The sequence below is a fragment of the Leuciscus leuciscus genome (genome assembly GCF_965113295.1).
Source record: "Leuciscus leuciscus genome assembly, chromosome: 13".
Lineage (NCBI taxonomy): Eukaryota > Metazoa > Chordata > Actinopteri > Cypriniformes > Leuciscidae > Leuciscus > Leuciscus leuciscus.
Genome location: NC_138737.1, coordinates 5,396,081 through 5,415,241, shown reverse-complemented (window position 1 = coordinate 5,415,241; position 19,161 = coordinate 5,396,081). Strand labels below are relative to the sequence as shown.

At 37.3% G+C, this 19,161-nt stretch overlaps 1 protein-coding gene across 1 annotated transcript in view; it reads right to left on the bottom strand.

Annotated features, from left to right (window-relative positions):
- The window catches only part of abcd1 (ATP-binding cassette, sub-family D (ALD), member 1), a 19,646-nt gene extending 852 nt beyond the window's left edge, over nucleotides 1–18,794 (bottom strand). Inside the window, exons 1-10 of the mRNA XM_082189145.1 lie at nucleotides 16,753–18,794; nucleotides 14,804–14,984; nucleotides 13,906–14,048; nucleotides 12,439–12,610; nucleotides 11,751–11,845; nucleotides 9,149–9,294; nucleotides 5,866–6,011; nucleotides 4,741–4,825; nucleotides 3,940–4,065; nucleotides 1–2,716 (exon numbers count right to left, since the gene is read on the bottom strand). The exon at nucleotides 1–2,716 is cut by the window's left edge and continues 852 nt beyond it. Of these exons, the coding sequence (XP_082045271.1) occupies nucleotides 2,440–2,716; nucleotides 3,940–4,065; nucleotides 4,741–4,825; nucleotides 5,866–6,011; nucleotides 9,149–9,294; nucleotides 11,751–11,845; nucleotides 12,439–12,610; nucleotides 13,906–14,048; nucleotides 14,804–14,984; nucleotides 16,753–17,676 (2,295 nt within the window). The 5' untranslated portion in view covers nucleotides 17,677–18,794 and the 3' untranslated portion in view covers nucleotides 1–2,439. The remainder of the gene's footprint in view (nucleotides 2,717–3,939; nucleotides 4,066–4,740; nucleotides 4,826–5,865; nucleotides 6,012–9,148; nucleotides 9,295–11,750; nucleotides 11,846–12,438; nucleotides 12,611–13,905; nucleotides 14,049–14,803; nucleotides 14,985–16,752) is intronic.
- Nucleotides 18,795–19,161: the final 367 nt, after the last annotated feature.

The window sequence follows — 19,161 nt, the reverse complement described above, 5'->3', positions numbered from 1 at the left end:
AATCTCCTTGTAAGGTGCTTCTCGCTGATTGTTTAAAGAAAAAGAAAAAAAGCTACATTTTAAAATGAGAAATTTCTCATCGACCACATTTACATGCACATCATCACAGAACAGATGTTTATATGATATTTGGATATTCCTATATAGAGAAGTGGCCAAAGGTGATGTCCGGAGGGGATGTTTATTTTTTTTATGACCGTACAAGCATTGTCTAACAAAAGTATTCGGCAAAAAAGCAACAAAAAATGCATAGGAAAACAAAAAGCTCACAGGTAAAAAAAGAGAGAAAAAAATGATCTCTTGTTTTTTCATGTGTTCATCATTTCTTTGTATGACAGTCTGGCCAAAAATAAATAAAAATGTCTGCACAATTTGGCATGTTTCATTGCGTTATCATATATAAAAAAAATTGACTTCAAGCACAACTGACCCATATGCTTGCAAAATCTTGAACAATTTTTTTATAATGTTTAAATAAAGGGTGAAGATATCCATTTTCCTAGGCCGGATGTCACTTTTGGCCACTTCTGTACATGTATGCAGCTTAAGGGTGTATTCACACCAGGAAAAGTCCACTAGTTCACTTGCTTTGGTCCGGACCAAATACAATGTTGATTTATTTATTTTTTTGGTGTGGGTTGCTTTTCACACTGTACTTTTTGCAAGTGAACCAAAATTTGTAAACAAAACCACACGTGTGCTAAGGTCATCCATTCATTGGACAGAAATACGACCCATACCAGAGTTGGTTTGGAACCGGACCGAAGCCACATCTTCAGCTGGGTCTCGGCACGGTTGTTTGGTCCGCACCCGAGTGCGATTGGTGTATTCACACCTGCCAAAAAGATCCGCACCAAGAGGGGAAACGAACTTGCGTTCTATTCAATCGAAGCAAACAAGACAGGTGTGAATACACCCTAAGTTACGGCAAACAGGTTACATGACGCATACTGTACATATAATCAATCCTGGTATTGATATGCATGTAGACTGTGGTCACTTTCTAAATATGAATTAGAACTGGATGAAAGCAAAGACGTTTCCCATCTATACTGAGGACAAATTCGCCCTTTTTGATTGTGCATTAAAACATGGCACGGATTTGAGCTTCAGCATTCATGGCGACTCCTTAGAAGTTTGACAATACCACCGCTGAACTGATACAAAACAGCAGAGCCCAAACTCGACAGTCACCCTTTTCCCTAAAGACACACACGCCGCCTGGGTCCCGCAGATTTCCAGAGAATTCTTCAGAGAACAGCGATAACGAGCATGAGGAACAGCTTTCATAGGTGCTTTCATCATCGACCGCACCTGGTGGAGTTGGCAGCTGTCCCCCCCCCCCCCCCCCCCCCCAAAACACACCCAGACTCGAGTGCTACCTTCACACACACACACACACACATACATAAACAAACACACACACTCTAACCACACTGTCTTTGTACAGCTAACAAAAGCTTAGAAGTGTTCACTGTGCTTTTCCTGTCTCCATACTAGAGATGTGAATCTGATGCCGATTCCTAAATGGTTGTATAAATGATTCTTTGAGTAAGAAAGAATGGATAATGATTGTAAAAAAAAATGTGCAAATTTAGTGTATTTTTTCCTTAAAAAAGACCGTCTCAACCAAACCAGTCGGCATGCGGGGCAGGGCTTTTCTCCACTGACTTTCCTTGATGTTTAAAGCGTTTCTAAGGTGTTTTCTACATAAAACGCATTACCATTCTGATCCATCGACTTGTATACGACCCTGCATAATTTACTCTTTACTTCTGTCATACATGGCTGAATTAAACCAGTATTTCCACTTGCCATTGTGTAGCGTTTACTATAGCTGACCGAGTGGATGAGGAAGTCTGAGCGCTTGTGATTGAGTGGAGGCGGGGCTAATTTGCATATTCATTATTCTAAATATACTAAATTAAGCAAAGGAATAGAGTTACACTCAAGCAATTTTAAGGCATTAAGGAAAAAAAAAGTTTAAATATGTCATTTTGATTATCAAAGATGAGTTTTAAGGGATACAATTATCGACTGCAGGGGGACTTTAATCATTTTCTGTCTGAGTGGCTTTTATTAATCGAAAATGATTTTTTAAATTTAATCTAATCGCATCGAATTTTAATGTGAATCTTCTCGAATGGAATTTTTCAGAATGTGCAAAAATTCTCGAATCGAAAACCTATGAATCGTGAATCAAATCGATTCGCTGTCTACCCAAAGATTCACAGCCTAACTTTAAAATGTTTCCCGTTGTGTTATTTCTTTTTTTTTTAAATGAACTGGTTCTGATTAAGTTCTTTATTCCCAACCCTATTAGACACACATTGTTAACTCAACGCATGCATCTAAAGCATGTGTGGGTAGATATATGCACACAAAACACACACACACGCTCACACCTGGCCTCGAATACATCCTTCATCTATCTTCAAATCACTCCATAAGGTCTTTCCCTTTTCCACCTGCTACTACATCTCTGTCCTCCTCCTCCTCCTCCTCCTCCTCCACTTCCCCTGGGTTCGGCAGGCTGCTGTCCTCCCCCAGAATGCGGCACAGCTCTACCAGCCGCTGCTGCATCTTGGGAATTCCCGAGAGCTGGGTCTCGAGTCGGAGCTTCTCATCCTGCAGGGAAATGCGCGTGGAGGCGTCCAACTTCTCAAAGCGCCAGCCGCCCTCGCCGTCAAACTGCAGCAGGTGGGAGTGGTACTTCCTGTAAGCAGAGGAAGTTCAGGTTAACGAGTGTAATTTGGATTTAAAGTAACGCAAAGATGCTGGTAGAGAAACCTCTGGATGAAACAAGTTTTCACATGGGCTTTTATCCTAAATTCCAGGAAAGTTTTACAGTATTACGAGCATAAAGCTGCTGTATTATACACTTCTAAAGTATAGTTATTAATTATTTTCTATAAAGTCCTCTTTTCATAATTTAGGCTTTTATGACCATTTTTCACCCACTCTCGTACCCTTGAAATCAAATATTCTTTTTATACTACCATACTTTTAAGAAGTCTAATGCAAATGACCTCTATATGTTATGAATGTTATGATTAGCTCATATCAGGGTACTGGCATAATTCGCAGGGTGAACATGCTCAATATTTATCACTGTGATCAAAGCTGAATTTTCAGCATCAGTCCTCCAGTCTTCAGTGTCACATGATCCTTCAGAAATCATTCTAATATGCTGTTCAAGAAACATTTCGGATTATTATCAGTGATGAAAACAGTGGTGCTGCTTCATATTTTTTGTGGAAACTATGATACATTTTTTCAGGATTATTTGGTGAACAGAAAGTTCAAAAGAACAACATTTGATACAGAAATCTTTTGTTACATTATCAATGTCTTTACTTTCACTTTTAATCGATGTAATGCATCCTTACTAATTAAAAGTATTAATTTCCTTCAAGCGATCTTATGTTGATGTGCTCATGGATGTGATAATCTATTATTCTATCATTTTGCTAACTTCCACACACCCTTTCTCCAAAACCTAAAATAAGACATGATTCATAGGCAGAGAGCATTATTAGGTGGCTAGTTTTCCGATTGACTAAAAGAGCGTGGGCTGCTTCCCTGAATTTTTCCCCCCTCTTTTTCTCCCCCTAGTGCAATCACAGAGACAGGTGTTTTCTCTCAGGACACCCATTTCTGATTTTATGCTAGGCATTCAGCACCTTTAACAACCCGTTATTGCAGCTTTGTTGGATAGTCTGGGGAGGGAGTTTTGTGTTGTGAATATAGAGTATGTCTACACAGTGCGTCAAAATTCTACATCAAAAGAGCAAGAAAAATCCTATTTTCCATCATATGACCACTTTAATCTTATGTGTTTATGATTCAATGCTTAGTTCCTGAATTAACATAAATATACTTATTTTCCCACAAGCAATAAAAGAACCGCTCTTCATTTTCATACGATTGAAAACCCACCAGAGAGAAGGACGGTGTGTAATAGAGAGAAGCGCAATCCCAGCATCCTTTGCAGCTTCAAAGATTTTGCCCTCCACATCAATACTCACAGCACTCGTACACTCGTCTAGGAGGGCATATTGAGGCCTGTTAGAGATAAACCAGAGATTTATCAGCTTTAAACACACAAGTTGTTGGGGACTTTTTAAACAGACTTAAAAGCACTAGTTGGCAGATTAATTGTTTAATGTTTTATATTCTGACTTGGGTTTTTTCTTTCTTTCCCATAAAACAATATCTGAGTGGTTCAACAATAATCTCCCCTAAAGCAGCTGCTTGCTTCAAATGCAAAGTGAGCTGTATAGATTCCAATAACACTAACTGAACCCAGTTAACCACTAATAACATTCAGTAATTAAATATTTATCATTTCAGTGGCTTAAATGAAACCATGAGCAGCTTTCCTACATGTACTGTACCACAATTTAGCATCTTCAAAGTGTTCTTTTTTCTTTCAGAGAGAGGAAGTCATTCTAACAATTATCTAATGCAACTGAAAGATCATTACCGGAATATATTCCTGATTCTTAACTTGGACTTAAATAGATGTTAGTCCAGGAATAAGTGTAGTGTGAAAAAAAATGATATGTGTCTGCCTCAAATAATTTGAAAATGAGCATAAATGTGTGTTATATTTGATCAAATGTTTACCAACTACATTTCACAAGTCCGTCAAACTGATTTTTGAAAAGATGTGTAGAAAGGATCAGTCTCTATTATTGAATCTGGAGTGTCACGATGTAAATATGTTCTGTGACGTACTTATGGTAAAACATCCTGGCCATGCCCATCCGCTGCTTCTCTCCTCCAGACAACACATCCTTCCAGTCGCTCAGCGCGTCCCAACCTGACAATATTTCATCATGTTTAAATACTAATAATAAAATATGTTTACAACCAATACAGTTTTGCTTCTTCAGTATAACTGAATCATTTACACATGCATTATTAATTATATTTATTAATATTTCATCTAAAGCATCTGTTAGTTCGACAGTTTACATCCAGTACAGTAAATGTGCTTACTTTTATCTTTCAACACTGATGAAAATAAACATTCATATATCAGACCACCAATGAATAGTTCAGGGTGAATAATATTTTTTTAATATTTTTGAAATAAGTCTCTTATGCTCACCAAGACTTGCATTTATTTGATTAAAAATATAGTAAGAACCGTAATATTATGAAATATTATTACATTTTAAAATAACTGTTTTCTATTTGAATATATTTTCAAATGTATTTTATTTCTGCGATTCAAAACTGAACTATCAGCATCATTACTCCAGTCTTCAGTGTCACATGACATCATTCAAATATGCTGATTTGGTGCTCAACAAATTTCTTATCATTACCAATATTGAAATAAAAATGCTGATTCAAAAGAACAGCGTTTTTTTTAAATAGAATTATTTTGTAACAAATATAGTATTGGCCAAAAGTGATATTATGTTTTTAAATGGCCCTATAAGTTTGATTAAACCATCAAAATATGAGGAAAATATTAGATTCAAATTTGAGGGAAGAACAAAACACTGATCTGACATTATTTTGGCAAAACTACAGCTACAGGTTTTTATTTTACTATGCAAAAATAAAAGGCACAGAAAAAACTAAAAGCTCACAGGAAAAAGCATACATTGACTACAACATAATCAGCTATTAATATTTCAGTGGTTCTCTCTTGTTTTTGCAGCACGTATTCTAATTTCTTTGTTTGACATCTTATCCGCACAATTTGGCATGTTTCATTACATTATCACAAATAAAACAATTGATTCCAAGCACAACCATGCAATCTGCTTATAATAATATTTGAAAAAAGGGTGAAGATGTCAATTTTCCTAATCCCAAAATCACTTTTGGCCTGTAAAATCCTCTCACCTCCCTCTCTCTCCAGGATGTAGCAGAGGTTCACAGTTTTGAGGATTTCCTCCAGCTGCCGGTCAGAAACGCTCTTCTCGTGCATATCCTGAACAGAGTGAGGATAGATGACCTGATCTCTCAGCGTTCCCACCGACATATAAGGCCTGAAAAAAACAAAAAACAATAATAGATCCTGCCATTTAATCATTTAGTTCTTTTTGTTATGGATGAGTTGTAATGAAACTTGAGTTTGTAGTGGATAAAATAGCCGGATTCATTTGATGAAAAGGTATTACTTCTGAATAACATTTATATTTATCACTGTGTATGTAATGATATTTTCACAGTGTGTGTCTTGTTTGATCTTTCCATCCATCTATTCTCTGTTTCACATCCTGCATTAATAATTTTCATAAAACGAAGGCAAAATGGGTGAAGTGTTTCAAAATGTAGCCTACTCAAAAATCAATTGAGCATTAGGCACATCCTATAAAAAGGAGAACAAAGTCTTATCAAATCTTTTTTCTCATTAACAGTTCTAATATAGATGTTCAGTGAACTGCAAGCAGGCCAAATGACAAACAGCTGCAGGTTTTAAATGATGTCGGACACATCCCGTTGTGTGATCATGAACGCGACGCGATGCTGCGCTCCTGTTGGGTTTGTAATGAAGCCGACATGTAACGCAGTCACAGGAGCACCATATGTGCTGACTGCTTTTGGATTGTGCTCCTCGTTTTAATCAGCACGCTCATCAGCACTAATTAACCTGGCACGGCGTGGGAAATGGAAATAAACACATGCACGCACACCCACGTCTCTGCCTCCTAATTGATCTTAATTCTTAAACAAAAATCCAGCAGACTGAGTCTCAGTACTGGGCCCTGAACCTGCACAAAGAGGAATCATCAGCCTTCTACAAATCACAATTTCTACACTACTGGCATTAACATAATATTCTGTATGCTAGATTAGATTTAGTCTAAAATCAGAGTACAATGACAAACAGTATGTTAAAGGTGTTTGGATGGCATATTGGTTTTGAACTGAGTAGTCAAGCTTTTTGGCAAATTTTACAAATGTTTTATTTAAAAATATATCCAAGGCTGAAGCTGCTATATTGGTTGTATGTGTGAACCCAAAAGTGGAGTAATTCATTTAAAAGGTAATGAATTTAGTCAGATGTTAAAGGTGCTCTAAGCGATCACTTCTTGTTGACGTTCGAAGTATTGTCAAACAAAACGGAGGCTAGCTCGACCCTCCCTCCTCCTCATCCCGTCCCCTCCCTTCCGTGCTTCCTGAAACAGTCATGAATTCGGGACTTTGCGCGTTCCTTCTCCTTTTCCCTCTTCTTTGCTATTTGTTCATCGGAACGTCGTCTCTTTGGTCGTGCGTCGGCCATATCAAATTTCAAGAGAATATAATTCTAACATTGGTTGTTGTTGTTGTCTAGGACATCTCTCCTCTAGCTAACTTCCCTCTTCATGCTTCTCTCTCCTCCAGCCTCAACACACACCCCTTCATGTGCACACGCACTAACCACCCAACCCCCACCCCCAGATCCTTCTTGTCGGTTATTGGCTGGAACACTGTTTGTTATGTTTCGTGGTCCAGGCTGGGCCAGTTTGTTTTTGTTGCCGTTTGTGGACCCTGGGCTGTCTATTGAGACCGCGTTTTTTACAGTGTGTTCAGGGGACAGGCAACTAGCGGATAGTGAGGCGATGTTTGCTGTATGTGACAAAAAAAATTTCAGCCTAAAAAACGCGCGACATCGCTTTGAGCACCTTTAACTCTCACATGACAAAGAGGTCTGTAGTATCAGCACACAATTTTATGAGATTTGCAGTGTCTCCCAATACTGACATACTCTTTTGCAACTAAAGCTAGGTGAAACAACTGTTGATGATATGCAACATATCTCGCTATATTTACGTAGTTGCTCCAAAATGGCTAGTTGTCAAATTATTATTACATTTTTAAATTATATCCCCCTAATTGGGATTTTTAGAATTATAAAATTATTGGACTTTTGATTATTATAGAATTATTATTTTGGTTACATCCTTGAAGAACAACAATGAAAATAGTAATAAAAAAACGAATGAAGGTACTTTTTTTTTTTCACCAAGTGAACACAGGAAAAATAAATAATAATTTCATGTATTATATATAAATATATAAAATGATACACATAAAAATAACCACAACATTGATATTGGTTTTATATAATGAAATTATGTATTATATTGTCTACATTGAGTGATTACAGAAATCATTGAATCAGAGTTTTGAATTGAATCACTGAAATTTTGCTACCTAAATTTAAATTAGAGCATTAAAACATAGTAAAACTAACTAAATAGTCATCAGACATGAGAGAAAGTTGGATTGCTCAACTTAATGGCAACTTGAAAATGCATTAAAATCATCAAACGTTGCTTCAATTTACATATCATTTTAGGGTGTGTTCACACTTTTAGTTCGGTTCGCTTGGTCTGGACCAAAAAAAACCCCAAACATTTAGTCCTGGTCCGCTTAGCGTTCACATTGGCATTTTCAACACCGCACCTAAAGGCATAGATACATTCACAAACTGATTGGTTGGCTTTTATTACGTATATTTCGAAACTACCGAACATCCAAAACAATGTTGGTGCTGGGCTTAATGCGCTCACTGTATGTGTATAGCCTACATATGATGGTATTTTGACCAGCTGAGAACTGATGAAGAGCTTATAAATGTGTAAAGGAGTCAAAACAGCAGCAGGAATTCCTCCATCACACACACAAACGAAGTTCTGCAGCGAGGAGACGCGGTTCTGATGCCTGTACAGAACTGTGATGGGCAACATCGCGACTATTACAAGAAAAAAACAGGTATGTTTGAGCATTCTGTCCTTTTTAGGGTCGCATCTTGTGACATCATGTCCCGTTTTTGGTTCGTTTACATGTCTTTGGTCCGTGTTGCGTTTACATTTCAGTCTAACTGTACCAGAGTTCATTTGGAAGCAGACCGAGACCCATCTTTTCAGCAGTCTTGGTCTACTTGTTTGATGCGCACCAGGATTCAGATGGTAGTGTTCACACTTATTTAAATGAACCGCACTAACAGAGCAATCGCACAAGGGTTTGTTTTATTTGAACCAAACATGCCAAGTGTGAACACACCCTTATATGAAAAACCCTAGTCCTACCTACTACTTAGTCAAAAGCATATGCTGTAACTTCCCATCACGAGTGAAGTACATATTTTAATGCATTTTTCAGGTCACCTCGTGTAGTCTGTGTGTAGCTGTAGTACCTTTGAGGTATGTAAAACATGTGCTCGGGTGAAGGCTTGTAGAGCACTCCACTGTAGACGGGCCAGAGGCCGCTCAGGATTCTGAACAGAGAGCTTTTTCCACAACCGTTGGGGCCCGTGATCAGCAGATGCATGCCTTCTTCAACCTGGAGAGAAAGACCCAACATCCCCCAACATGTTAAAAAAGACACACAAACATACATGCAGCAGATCCCAGAACACCCCCACAGAGAGAGAGAGGGGGAGATGCACAGAGGGACAAACCACGGGAAACAGCTAAATGTGTTTACAAATTCAGCAAAGCCACAGGGTTAAAAGGAGCAACTGTGATGGAAAACGCTTGATGGTTTTCAAAGGCTCTCTCTACAACACAACATACCGAGAAAAACAGATCGCTCCCTCTCTGCACCCTGTCATTATGTTAAAGCCCTCCATTCACCAGACACACATAAATATACCAGCGCGGCATCCAGCTAGAGCGTCAATTACTATTAAAAGACCTTCAACACAACACCAAACCAAAGTGAATCATCTGGGTTCAAAACATCTGGAAGCGGTGTTAATGATATTTCTAAGTATAGAGACGAGCTGTTCGAGTGACTTCAGCCTATTTTGACGGGTGTCTGGAAGTGAAGTGCAGATTTAACCGGATTTAATCTTAAAGGAACAGTTGAGTTCATCCAAAAATGTAACAACCTCAAAGCAACATCACATTATATCTGGTCTCTGTGAGAGGTTTCATCTATCACATCATTGTCTACTGTGTTTCTTCCTCTTGGCTTGCAGTAGGCGGTCTGGTTTTGGCTGAGAAAGCATTGTGGGTAACGTGAATTGTGTCATGAGCACACCGCATGACTGCGACATCATGGCCATGAGAGGGTATTAGCACCATGCCGCCCCTGCAAATCGAGGCGCTGTCGTGGAAACCCTAAGAGCACACCAACACGCGACCGTAATATAATCAGCACATTGTCCGGGGCGGACCAGAGGGGGGTCACACTGTGGTACCCATGACCCATTTCTCAGAATTTGGTAGGAAACATGAATTAATCATAAGAGAGCAGATACTCAATCTATAGTCAAAAAATAGGTTTTAAAGAATTCTGGTGCATAAAGCATGAACTGCATTCATAACTAGTGCATCTAAGACTCATTTAATGAAATAATTCCCACTGTAATAGTCAATTAAACAATGATTGCCATACACTAATAATTCAGTATACTGAATGGGCTCAGAAATTTCATGCAAAATTTCCCCCCGGATTCACAATCCCTCATTATGAAATTGATGTTGCTATATCACTAACATTGACGAATCCAGAAATTATAGACAAATTCTATATTCTATAGAAATTATATAGAATTCTAATAAAACAAAAATTTGATTTGAAAATTTAAAAATTCAAATAATAGTGTAAAAATATGTTTGTGTGTGTTTTATATATATATATATATATGTGTGTGTGTGTGTGTGTGTGTGTGTGTGTGTGTGTGTATAAATATTATATACATATATTTTACACATAAAAAGAATCAGACCCAATTTATCATTAATATTTGCAAAAATAATCCTTCATTTTGGAATGATGTACTAAAAGACATTGTTTTGTATGTGTGTTCCTGAACTGCCATGCAATGCATCTAAAATGACTTTAAACAGCTTTTTATAATTCTTGTATAATTATAATACATGGATTTTATGCATATTTCTTCATATTAATGGAGCATGGAATATTTGTATTTTGTCCACAGGAAATTTAAATCCAGAGGTCTACAAAACTGCAAAAAAAAAAGCTAAAAGATGCTTTAAAAATGGTAAGAAAATGAGACCAGTTAAAGCACCTTGTATACATTTCCCTTAAATATTAACCAAAAAGCTTGATGTTAAAAAAACACCCACACATATCCATGTTGTCAGACAACTATCGACATATCAGCTCTGCAGGTGTTATCTAAAACATGTGCATAATAAACAGCGGTGCTGAGAACTTATCAAATGAAAATCTGCAAGACTGGAACATATTTTGCAGAACTTATCTTGCTAGCTTTAAACTTTACGCCTTTAAGTCCTGATAAATTGTGTTTTGAGCTGTACAGAATAACTGACTATATCTGTCACCAGAGCACAGACGGGGAAAACTAATTCAAATCTTCCATAAAGATAAGCTAATGCAAGCAAAACTGACAGTAAGAGTGAATGATCAAAATGCATACAAATTCTCTATGGGGGTCTCATTATAATATCCACCTAAACCCACTTTAAACTGTCAAAGGTCAGACACTGATTAGCAATGCTGTATTATCAGTGAAGTGCTCACAGAACTGGGCCAGAGAAATAAGAACAGATAACAGCCTCATTGACATATTCACACTTCACATGCACATAAATCATGCATGTTGCATCAGACAACGGACTCATTTACTCTGCATGAGCACAAGATATTGCAGCATAGAGTAAGAAATAATTGAATATACAGTCTCCTTAGCGGGAAACTAAGTTGGTTGTAACAAGTATGCAATCCTTACAACATACGCATGCTAATTTTGCACTGGTAAAATTCGATTATGTATTAAAATGACTAAAGGAGGTTATAAGATTTACCTGGATGTTCAGGCTGGAAACCACCACATCCCCTGTAGGAGTTATTATTGGCAGGTTTTCACATTTGATACCATGTTCCACATCAATCACCTGACCTAAACAAACGCACACAAACAAGACTTAATGTAAACGACTATGTTCAGCATGGAATATAAACGCACCAATCACGACGTAGTGCTCAGTACATACTTCATATAGACCACCGTTGAAAAGTTTGGGGTCGGTAATATTTTTTTTTTACGTTTTTGAAAGAAGTCTCTTATGCTCATCAAGACTGCATTTATTTGATTAAAATATTTAAAACAAAATCCTACTGATCCCAAACTTTTCAACAGTAGTGTACATTAATAAAGGATGCAACTGTAACTGTGTAAACCGTAGTATCCTATACGGTTGTGACATGACCTCAATATAAAATAAAATATAAAAAAGGGTTATTTTGCATTTGAATCCAATTTTCAGAGAAAATGTGTTCACTTTTGAAAGCCCAATCAAATAATGAACAAGAGATCAAATCAAAATCATAGTTTACATTGCTTTCAGTTCATTTGCCAAACCATAAATGGGGTCAAGTCGAGCACATACAGTACATACTGTTTAATATTTTTTAGATTGTATGCTATTCCGAAAATGGCTATAATGTTACATAATAAACAACTTAAAGATATGCGACTAAAGTTGATCAAACCTCTTATCTGCAGCGGTCCCTCCACTCTCATGCCATGCGTCACCACCTGAGCTGCTCCTGTCTCTTCTGGCTTCACCTCTGTGGCCGAACGGCGGTACACCCCGACACGCACTTCCTCAAACACCTCGAACATCTCATACACACGAGCGGTATATCCAGCCAGTTCTGTGACCTGTGATGGGATGATGGAAATTTTTTTTTTAGCAACTTTCACACATGAAACCCTATATAGGCAACACCTTTGACTGAAATAACTAGTCTGAAAATGGCAGAGAATTATTTATTTGGAGCTGGATGCTCAATGTTTAAGTTTGCTACATTCACATGACGAAAGATGATAGAAGATCAATTGATGCACACTGGTTTTATATTGTAGATTTCAGATTTACAGATTTTCAAGAAGATGCTGTTTTCTGGGCTGCGGAAGCAAATCCACTTTGCATGCGCTTCCAAACGATGAGGACTCGGGTAAAACCGACATCATCATTACTGTTCATGTCACAGTGTATACAAGTGCTGAGGAAGCCTCCAAAGATGAAATTAAGAAATGGTAATGGCTGTTTGGTTTCCGACACACTCTGTAAGCCACAGACTGGGCCATCTGACCAATCAGAGCAGAGTAGGCTCTCAGAAAGGAGGGGTTTAGAGAGACCAAATACTTGATCGAACCATTTCAGACACTGTGAGAAAAGAGGTGATGCTGCAATGTATATTGTGAGAAAATTAAGGTGTTTTTGACCTTGGATGAATGTAAACCTATTGTATCAGACCTCCAAAACAAAATTAGAAACAGTTAAATAGCATTTGCATAATTTGAATCAAATTTTGGGCACGTTAAAGGGGCATTTTAGGGGCACATTAAAATAAGACAGATTAAGTCATTTTCTTAGTAATTCGGTTTAGTTTTTGTTCATATCGAAGTGCATATTTATAGTTTCTGCTTAGCTTGTTCTTTTGCAAAAAGGAACTTTTTTTCTTCACTTTTTATCTTGATGTACACTGCAAAAAATGCTTTTCTTACTCAGTATTTTTGTCTTGTTTCCAGTCCAAATAACAAAAAATTCTTAAATCAAGATTCACTAAAGTAGTAAAATGCCATAAGGTATTATTATGTCTTGTTTTCTGGGTAAAAAAAATAAAAAAATGAAGTGAGTTTTTGCTCAAAACAAGCAAAATTATCAGCCAATGGGATAAGAAAAATAATCTTAATTCAAATGGAAACCAAGATTATTTTCCTTACCCTATTGGCAGATAATTTAGCTTGTTTTAAGCAAAAACTCATTTCATTTTTCCCCCCAGAAAACAAGACATAATATCTAAAGGCATTTTACGCATCTAGTAAATGCATCTTGATTTAAGAATTTTTTGATATTTGGACTGGAAACAAGACAAAAATACTAAGTAAGAAAATCCTATTTTTTTTTGCAGTGTAAAAGTGCCTACTGGAAGATGAGAAATGCATCTCACCTCTTTGTAGGAGACCATGATCCTCTCCACAGCGTCAGCTGCAGCGTTCAGAAGGTTCCGGGCCGTTGTGAAAGCCTGTGTGCGATCACTCACCAAGTCCTCCTCCTTCATCACCAGGGCTGCCTGTTTCACAGCCTCTGAATCTGAATGAGAAACATATAAAATACAATAGGGGTGAGAGGAGCAAACATGTCTATCACATTTTAGGGACCTTGTTTTGAGGTTCTGTGGAGAGGACATTAACATAAGTTTTAAGTCTTAACACACAGCAGTTTGGGGTCAGTAAAAAAATTGAAAGAAATTAATACTTAGACACATTAAATTGCCCAAAGTGACAGTAAAGATGTTTATAATGTTACAAAAGTTTTCTGTTTAAAATTGCTGTTCTTTTGAATGTCTATTTATCAAAGAATCCTTAAAAAAGATGGATCATGGTATACAAATATATTCAGCAGCACAACTGTTTTCAACATTGATAATAATCAGAAATGTTTCTTGAGCAGCAAATCAGAATATCAGAATGATTTCTGAAGGATCATGTGACACTGAAAACTGGAGTAATGATGCTGAAAATTCAGCTTTGCATCACAGGAATAAATTAAATTTTAAAATCGATTAAAATACAAATCTGTTGTTTAAAATTGTAATAATATTTTGCAATATTACTGTTTTTACTGTATTTCTGATCAAATAAATGCAACCTTGGTGAGCATAAAAGACTTCTTTCAGAAACATTCAGTAACTAACCTTACCAAACCAAACTTTTGAATGAATTTACATATCAACACATGCTCAAGGAAGTTTTGGACTGAAACAATCACAGAGCCAAAAAGTCTGGAGCCACAGACGCAGAGAGGAGAACAGGAACTACAGATAATCATCATAATTTAATCCATACCATATTTCGAGTATCCGGTGGCAGTGATGATGGGCACAGCGACCATGACCAGGCCTGATGCGCTCCAGAGATATTTCATCAGGAACTGTTCCAGCATGACATACCACAGCCTCTTGAACAGGATCAGGTTAATCTGCTCGGACAGCGCCGTGTAGCTCCGCTGCAGCTGAAACATCTCGATCTGCGCAGGGCAGACACGCAGGCACGCACACACACACGCAGACATGTATACACACAGATACACAGGCAACAAGATAACATTAAGCTGGTTTCCAATTATAAAGTGTCCAATCAGGCTTTCAGATTCATGATGACATTTCATCATTTGTTACTGTTAGTACGAATAAGAAACATGTATTTTTAAGCGGAAAATCAGAGCACATTAAAACCATCATGAAGGTTAAGTGGAGGGTGCGTGAGTGAGAGTCTGGGGTCAAAGTGGAGCATACAGACTTTTGCCCTAATTCCAGGGCCTTCTTTGTATTCAGGCCACATGACCTCTCTCTATGAACACTTTCTCTGGCCGTATGACTGTGAAGTTCAGGAACATTTCCAATTGCAAGCATGGGGCACTGTTTGTTTAGCTGGGACATTTGCTTTGTCATTGAGACACAGGCACAAAATGACCTCAAATACTTGTTTTATAAGTCTTAAAGGGATAGTTCACCCATAAATGAAAGTGCTGTCATCATTTAATACTCACCCTCATTACATCTCAAACCTGAAAGACCTTTTCTTCCACAGAACAAAAAAAAAATTAAGTTTTAAGAATCTTATATTACCTAAAACATGAAGACACCAACGTTTGGGGTCAGTATGATTTTTTAATGTCTTTAAAAGACGTCTATTACAGTATATTTTAATATTTGGAAACATTATTATAATTTAAAATAACTGTTTTCTATTTTGAAATGTAATTTATTCCTGTATTGGTAAAGCTGAATTTTCAGCATCATTACTCCAGTGTTCAGTGTCACATGATCCTTCAGAAATCATTCTTAACACGTGGATTTGCTGCTCAAGAACACATTTCTTATCATTAAATAATCTATTATCAAACAGTTGTGCAGCTTAATATTTTTGTGGAAACCGTGATACTTTTTTGAGGATTCTTTTGATGAATAGATAGTTCGAACAGAATTGATTTTAAATTGACATTTTGGAACATTATAAATGTGTTTTCTGTCACTTTTGATCAATTTAAGCATCCTTGATGAATAAAAGTATTAATTTCTTTCAAAAACCAAACCCTAAACTTTTGAACGGTAGTGTATATGTATTTACAAATTAAAATAATTAGCTTTTATATGGACAATGTACAATATCAAAAGTCAAAAGAAGTGATTAAAATTGTATTGCACTTTTTACAATAAATGTTGTTCTATAAAAGAAAAAGTGCTCTATGAAAACCCTGGTATGCAAGCCAATTATATTAATATAAAAATATAATATATCATTATATTAAGGCAATAATATCACATTTGTTAAATGTGTTAAAAAAAATATATATACATTAATTTAAACATATTTAGTTAATATCTTAAGCTAACATTAACATTGACAGAGCCACACACAATTTTTTTTTACAAAAATACATTAAAAATACATCATTTGTTTTATTGTGGCCCCCTTTTAAAAAGTTTTAAAATCCTTGTCATAACAAAAACAGTCCATATGTCTCGTGCAATATTTCAAATCTTATTACGAGATTGCTTTGTGTGAGGAGCAGATTGAAAGTTATTCACTGAACAACTTCACTTTGTGGATCTTTCTGGAGCTCGATTGCTGCTGGCCACTGTTTGTCTTCATGCTATGAAAAAGAACAGTGTGAACATGCTCCATTCATACATCTCCATTTGCATTCCTCGGAAAAAAAGTCATTCAGTTTGGAAACACATGAGAGTGAGCAAATGATGACAGAAAACCAACCCAAGAGAATATTTTCTTACCTTATGTCCTCCATAGAAGGCAATCTCCTCTGAATTGGCGATGATGCGAGAATGCATGTATCTAAGGTCGCCTTTCCTCCTGGCTTCCTCGGCCACAAGTTTACCAAAGCGTGGGGAGAACATTCTCAGAACCTTGGCAGTGAGTGCCACCACGATGCCAGCTATGGCGGAGGGCCAAGTGGTGTTGGCACCTTTCGACTCACCTATATTAATGAGCGTGTAACAGGTCATCACTACATCGAGGATTGGTTTGGTCAGGTTAGAGTACAGATGAGCCACAGAGGCAGCAAACATCACCACATCTTCAGTCAAGGACTGATCAGGGTTTGCCAACCGGCCGTCCATGTTGCTGACACGGTAGTATGTCTGATCGTTGAAATACAGCATGTAGGCATGGGTGACCAGCCGGGTGCGGAAGGCAAGGGTGAGCTGACCCTCCAGGTAACGGATGGCACTGTTCACAAACGTGGCCGGAATGGCGATGAGCAGCCACTTGGTTAACTCCACCACAAACGCCCTGGGGTCTTTCTTCACAATGGTTTTCACTATTTTCCCATCCAAACTGGCTACATAGATGGAGAGAAAGGTGCGTGAAATGAGGGCTAGAGAGTGGAAACCGAGCAGTCCAAGTTCTTTGCAGAAAAGCCGAGGAAAGAGGATTTTCAACAGACGAATCAACCTCTCGAAGAATTCACGGTTCACGGCCGGGGAGCTTTTCTTTTTCCTTGCGGCTTCCACTTCTTGAGGTTCTCCATTGGAGGTAACCAGGTCAGTACCTTTGACCTGTTTACTAGTTCTTCCTTTCAGCCTGCCATATACATAAGGGGAAAGTTTCTTCGCCCCATAAAGCGCAACAAGAAGGAGAATGGTCTTTTTCACGAGGGGGTTTTTCAGCTGGGAGGGAAGCTTTGAGTACACAGACATTTTGCTTGTAGCTTATCAATACTGAGACCATTAAAAATGAAGGTTATTGAAAGGCGGGCTGCGAACGTACACAGCTATATGGATATCTATTCATGTAAACTAATATAAATGTGATTTCAGCAAATTGACAGCATGTCAAACTAACAAGTTCTATTGGAAATCTCAATAGTTTCGGAGACAGAAATTAAATTAAATGGAGAAAAGTGGAAACTTGTGCGTAATTCTATTCTTCTTTTCTTTTTTTTATTGACAATTTTGATAGATTATCATACAACATAGGCTAAAGCATAATTATGTTCTTAAGACCCTGCAATCTTACTCCTATTTGAGTGAGAAGATAAACTCAAATATTTCTCATTCTAACAAGCGATCTGAGATATGCAACACACATGAATGTCAATAAACTTTATAGACTACTCTTACTGTATGTCAATAATTGTCTCATTTGAATCTATATTTGTATAAGCTAAGGAGTTTTTAGAAGAAACATAGGCTACTTAAATGTCATGACTGACATCTCCACTGAGGAACTTCTTTGGGAAATGTTGCTTACAGGATAAAAAAAAATTAAGTTAAATGTAAATATTTTGCGAGTAAGAATGGGAATATACTTAAAGTGGTAAAATTATCTGGCAAACAACATGTCCTGACTTCAGAGGTAGTTCAAATGACAGCTAGCAAGACAAGCTAATAAACTCAGTGTACTAAAAGCAACAGCGGTGCGACACAAAAACACAACACAGTAAGTTGACTATAAACACTATTTACACGTTTACATATCCGCTATATTGAATCAAACAGCATGTAAATGTCAAATAAGTGTCGTTTAAGTTGCGCTGCTAGCGCTTCTGGCTAATATTCACTTTACTTCAACTTCCCGTCTGTTTTGATCATCCACGTAAAGGTCATTTTCACTGCAGATCTGAAATAAGACAGGCCATAATCGTGGTGAGCACACGCGGTCCCTGTTATTTAACTCATCCAACGGTCCGAATGCAGAATAAAAGCCACCGGTGTGTGTTTGAGGGCAGGCGTAAATCCATCAACCTCACCGGGACTCAGGATCAGTTGAATCTCAGTGAAATGCGCCGATGGGTGGAGTAAACTCGTGTGTACTCACGCCACACAATACAAAAGTCACAAACGACTGTTGTTTTCATAATCACTCACTGGCGTACTTCCAGATTATTGCGCTGTTAGTTTTACTGCTGCAAGATACAGTATATTGTCTTTGTAGTAGTCTATCTATCTATCTATCTATCTATCTATCTATCTATCTATATGTCTATCTATATGTCTGTCTGTCTGTCAATCAAAAACTGTACAACTGTAATAAAAATACCACAATCACCATCTTTAAAATTAAACTGTGATATTATTACATCATTAATTAATATTATAACATGGCAATAGCCTACTTAGTCATGTGGTTTAGTTGTTGATAAGAATTAAAACTTAATTTCTTTCATTAGTTATAGGCCTATC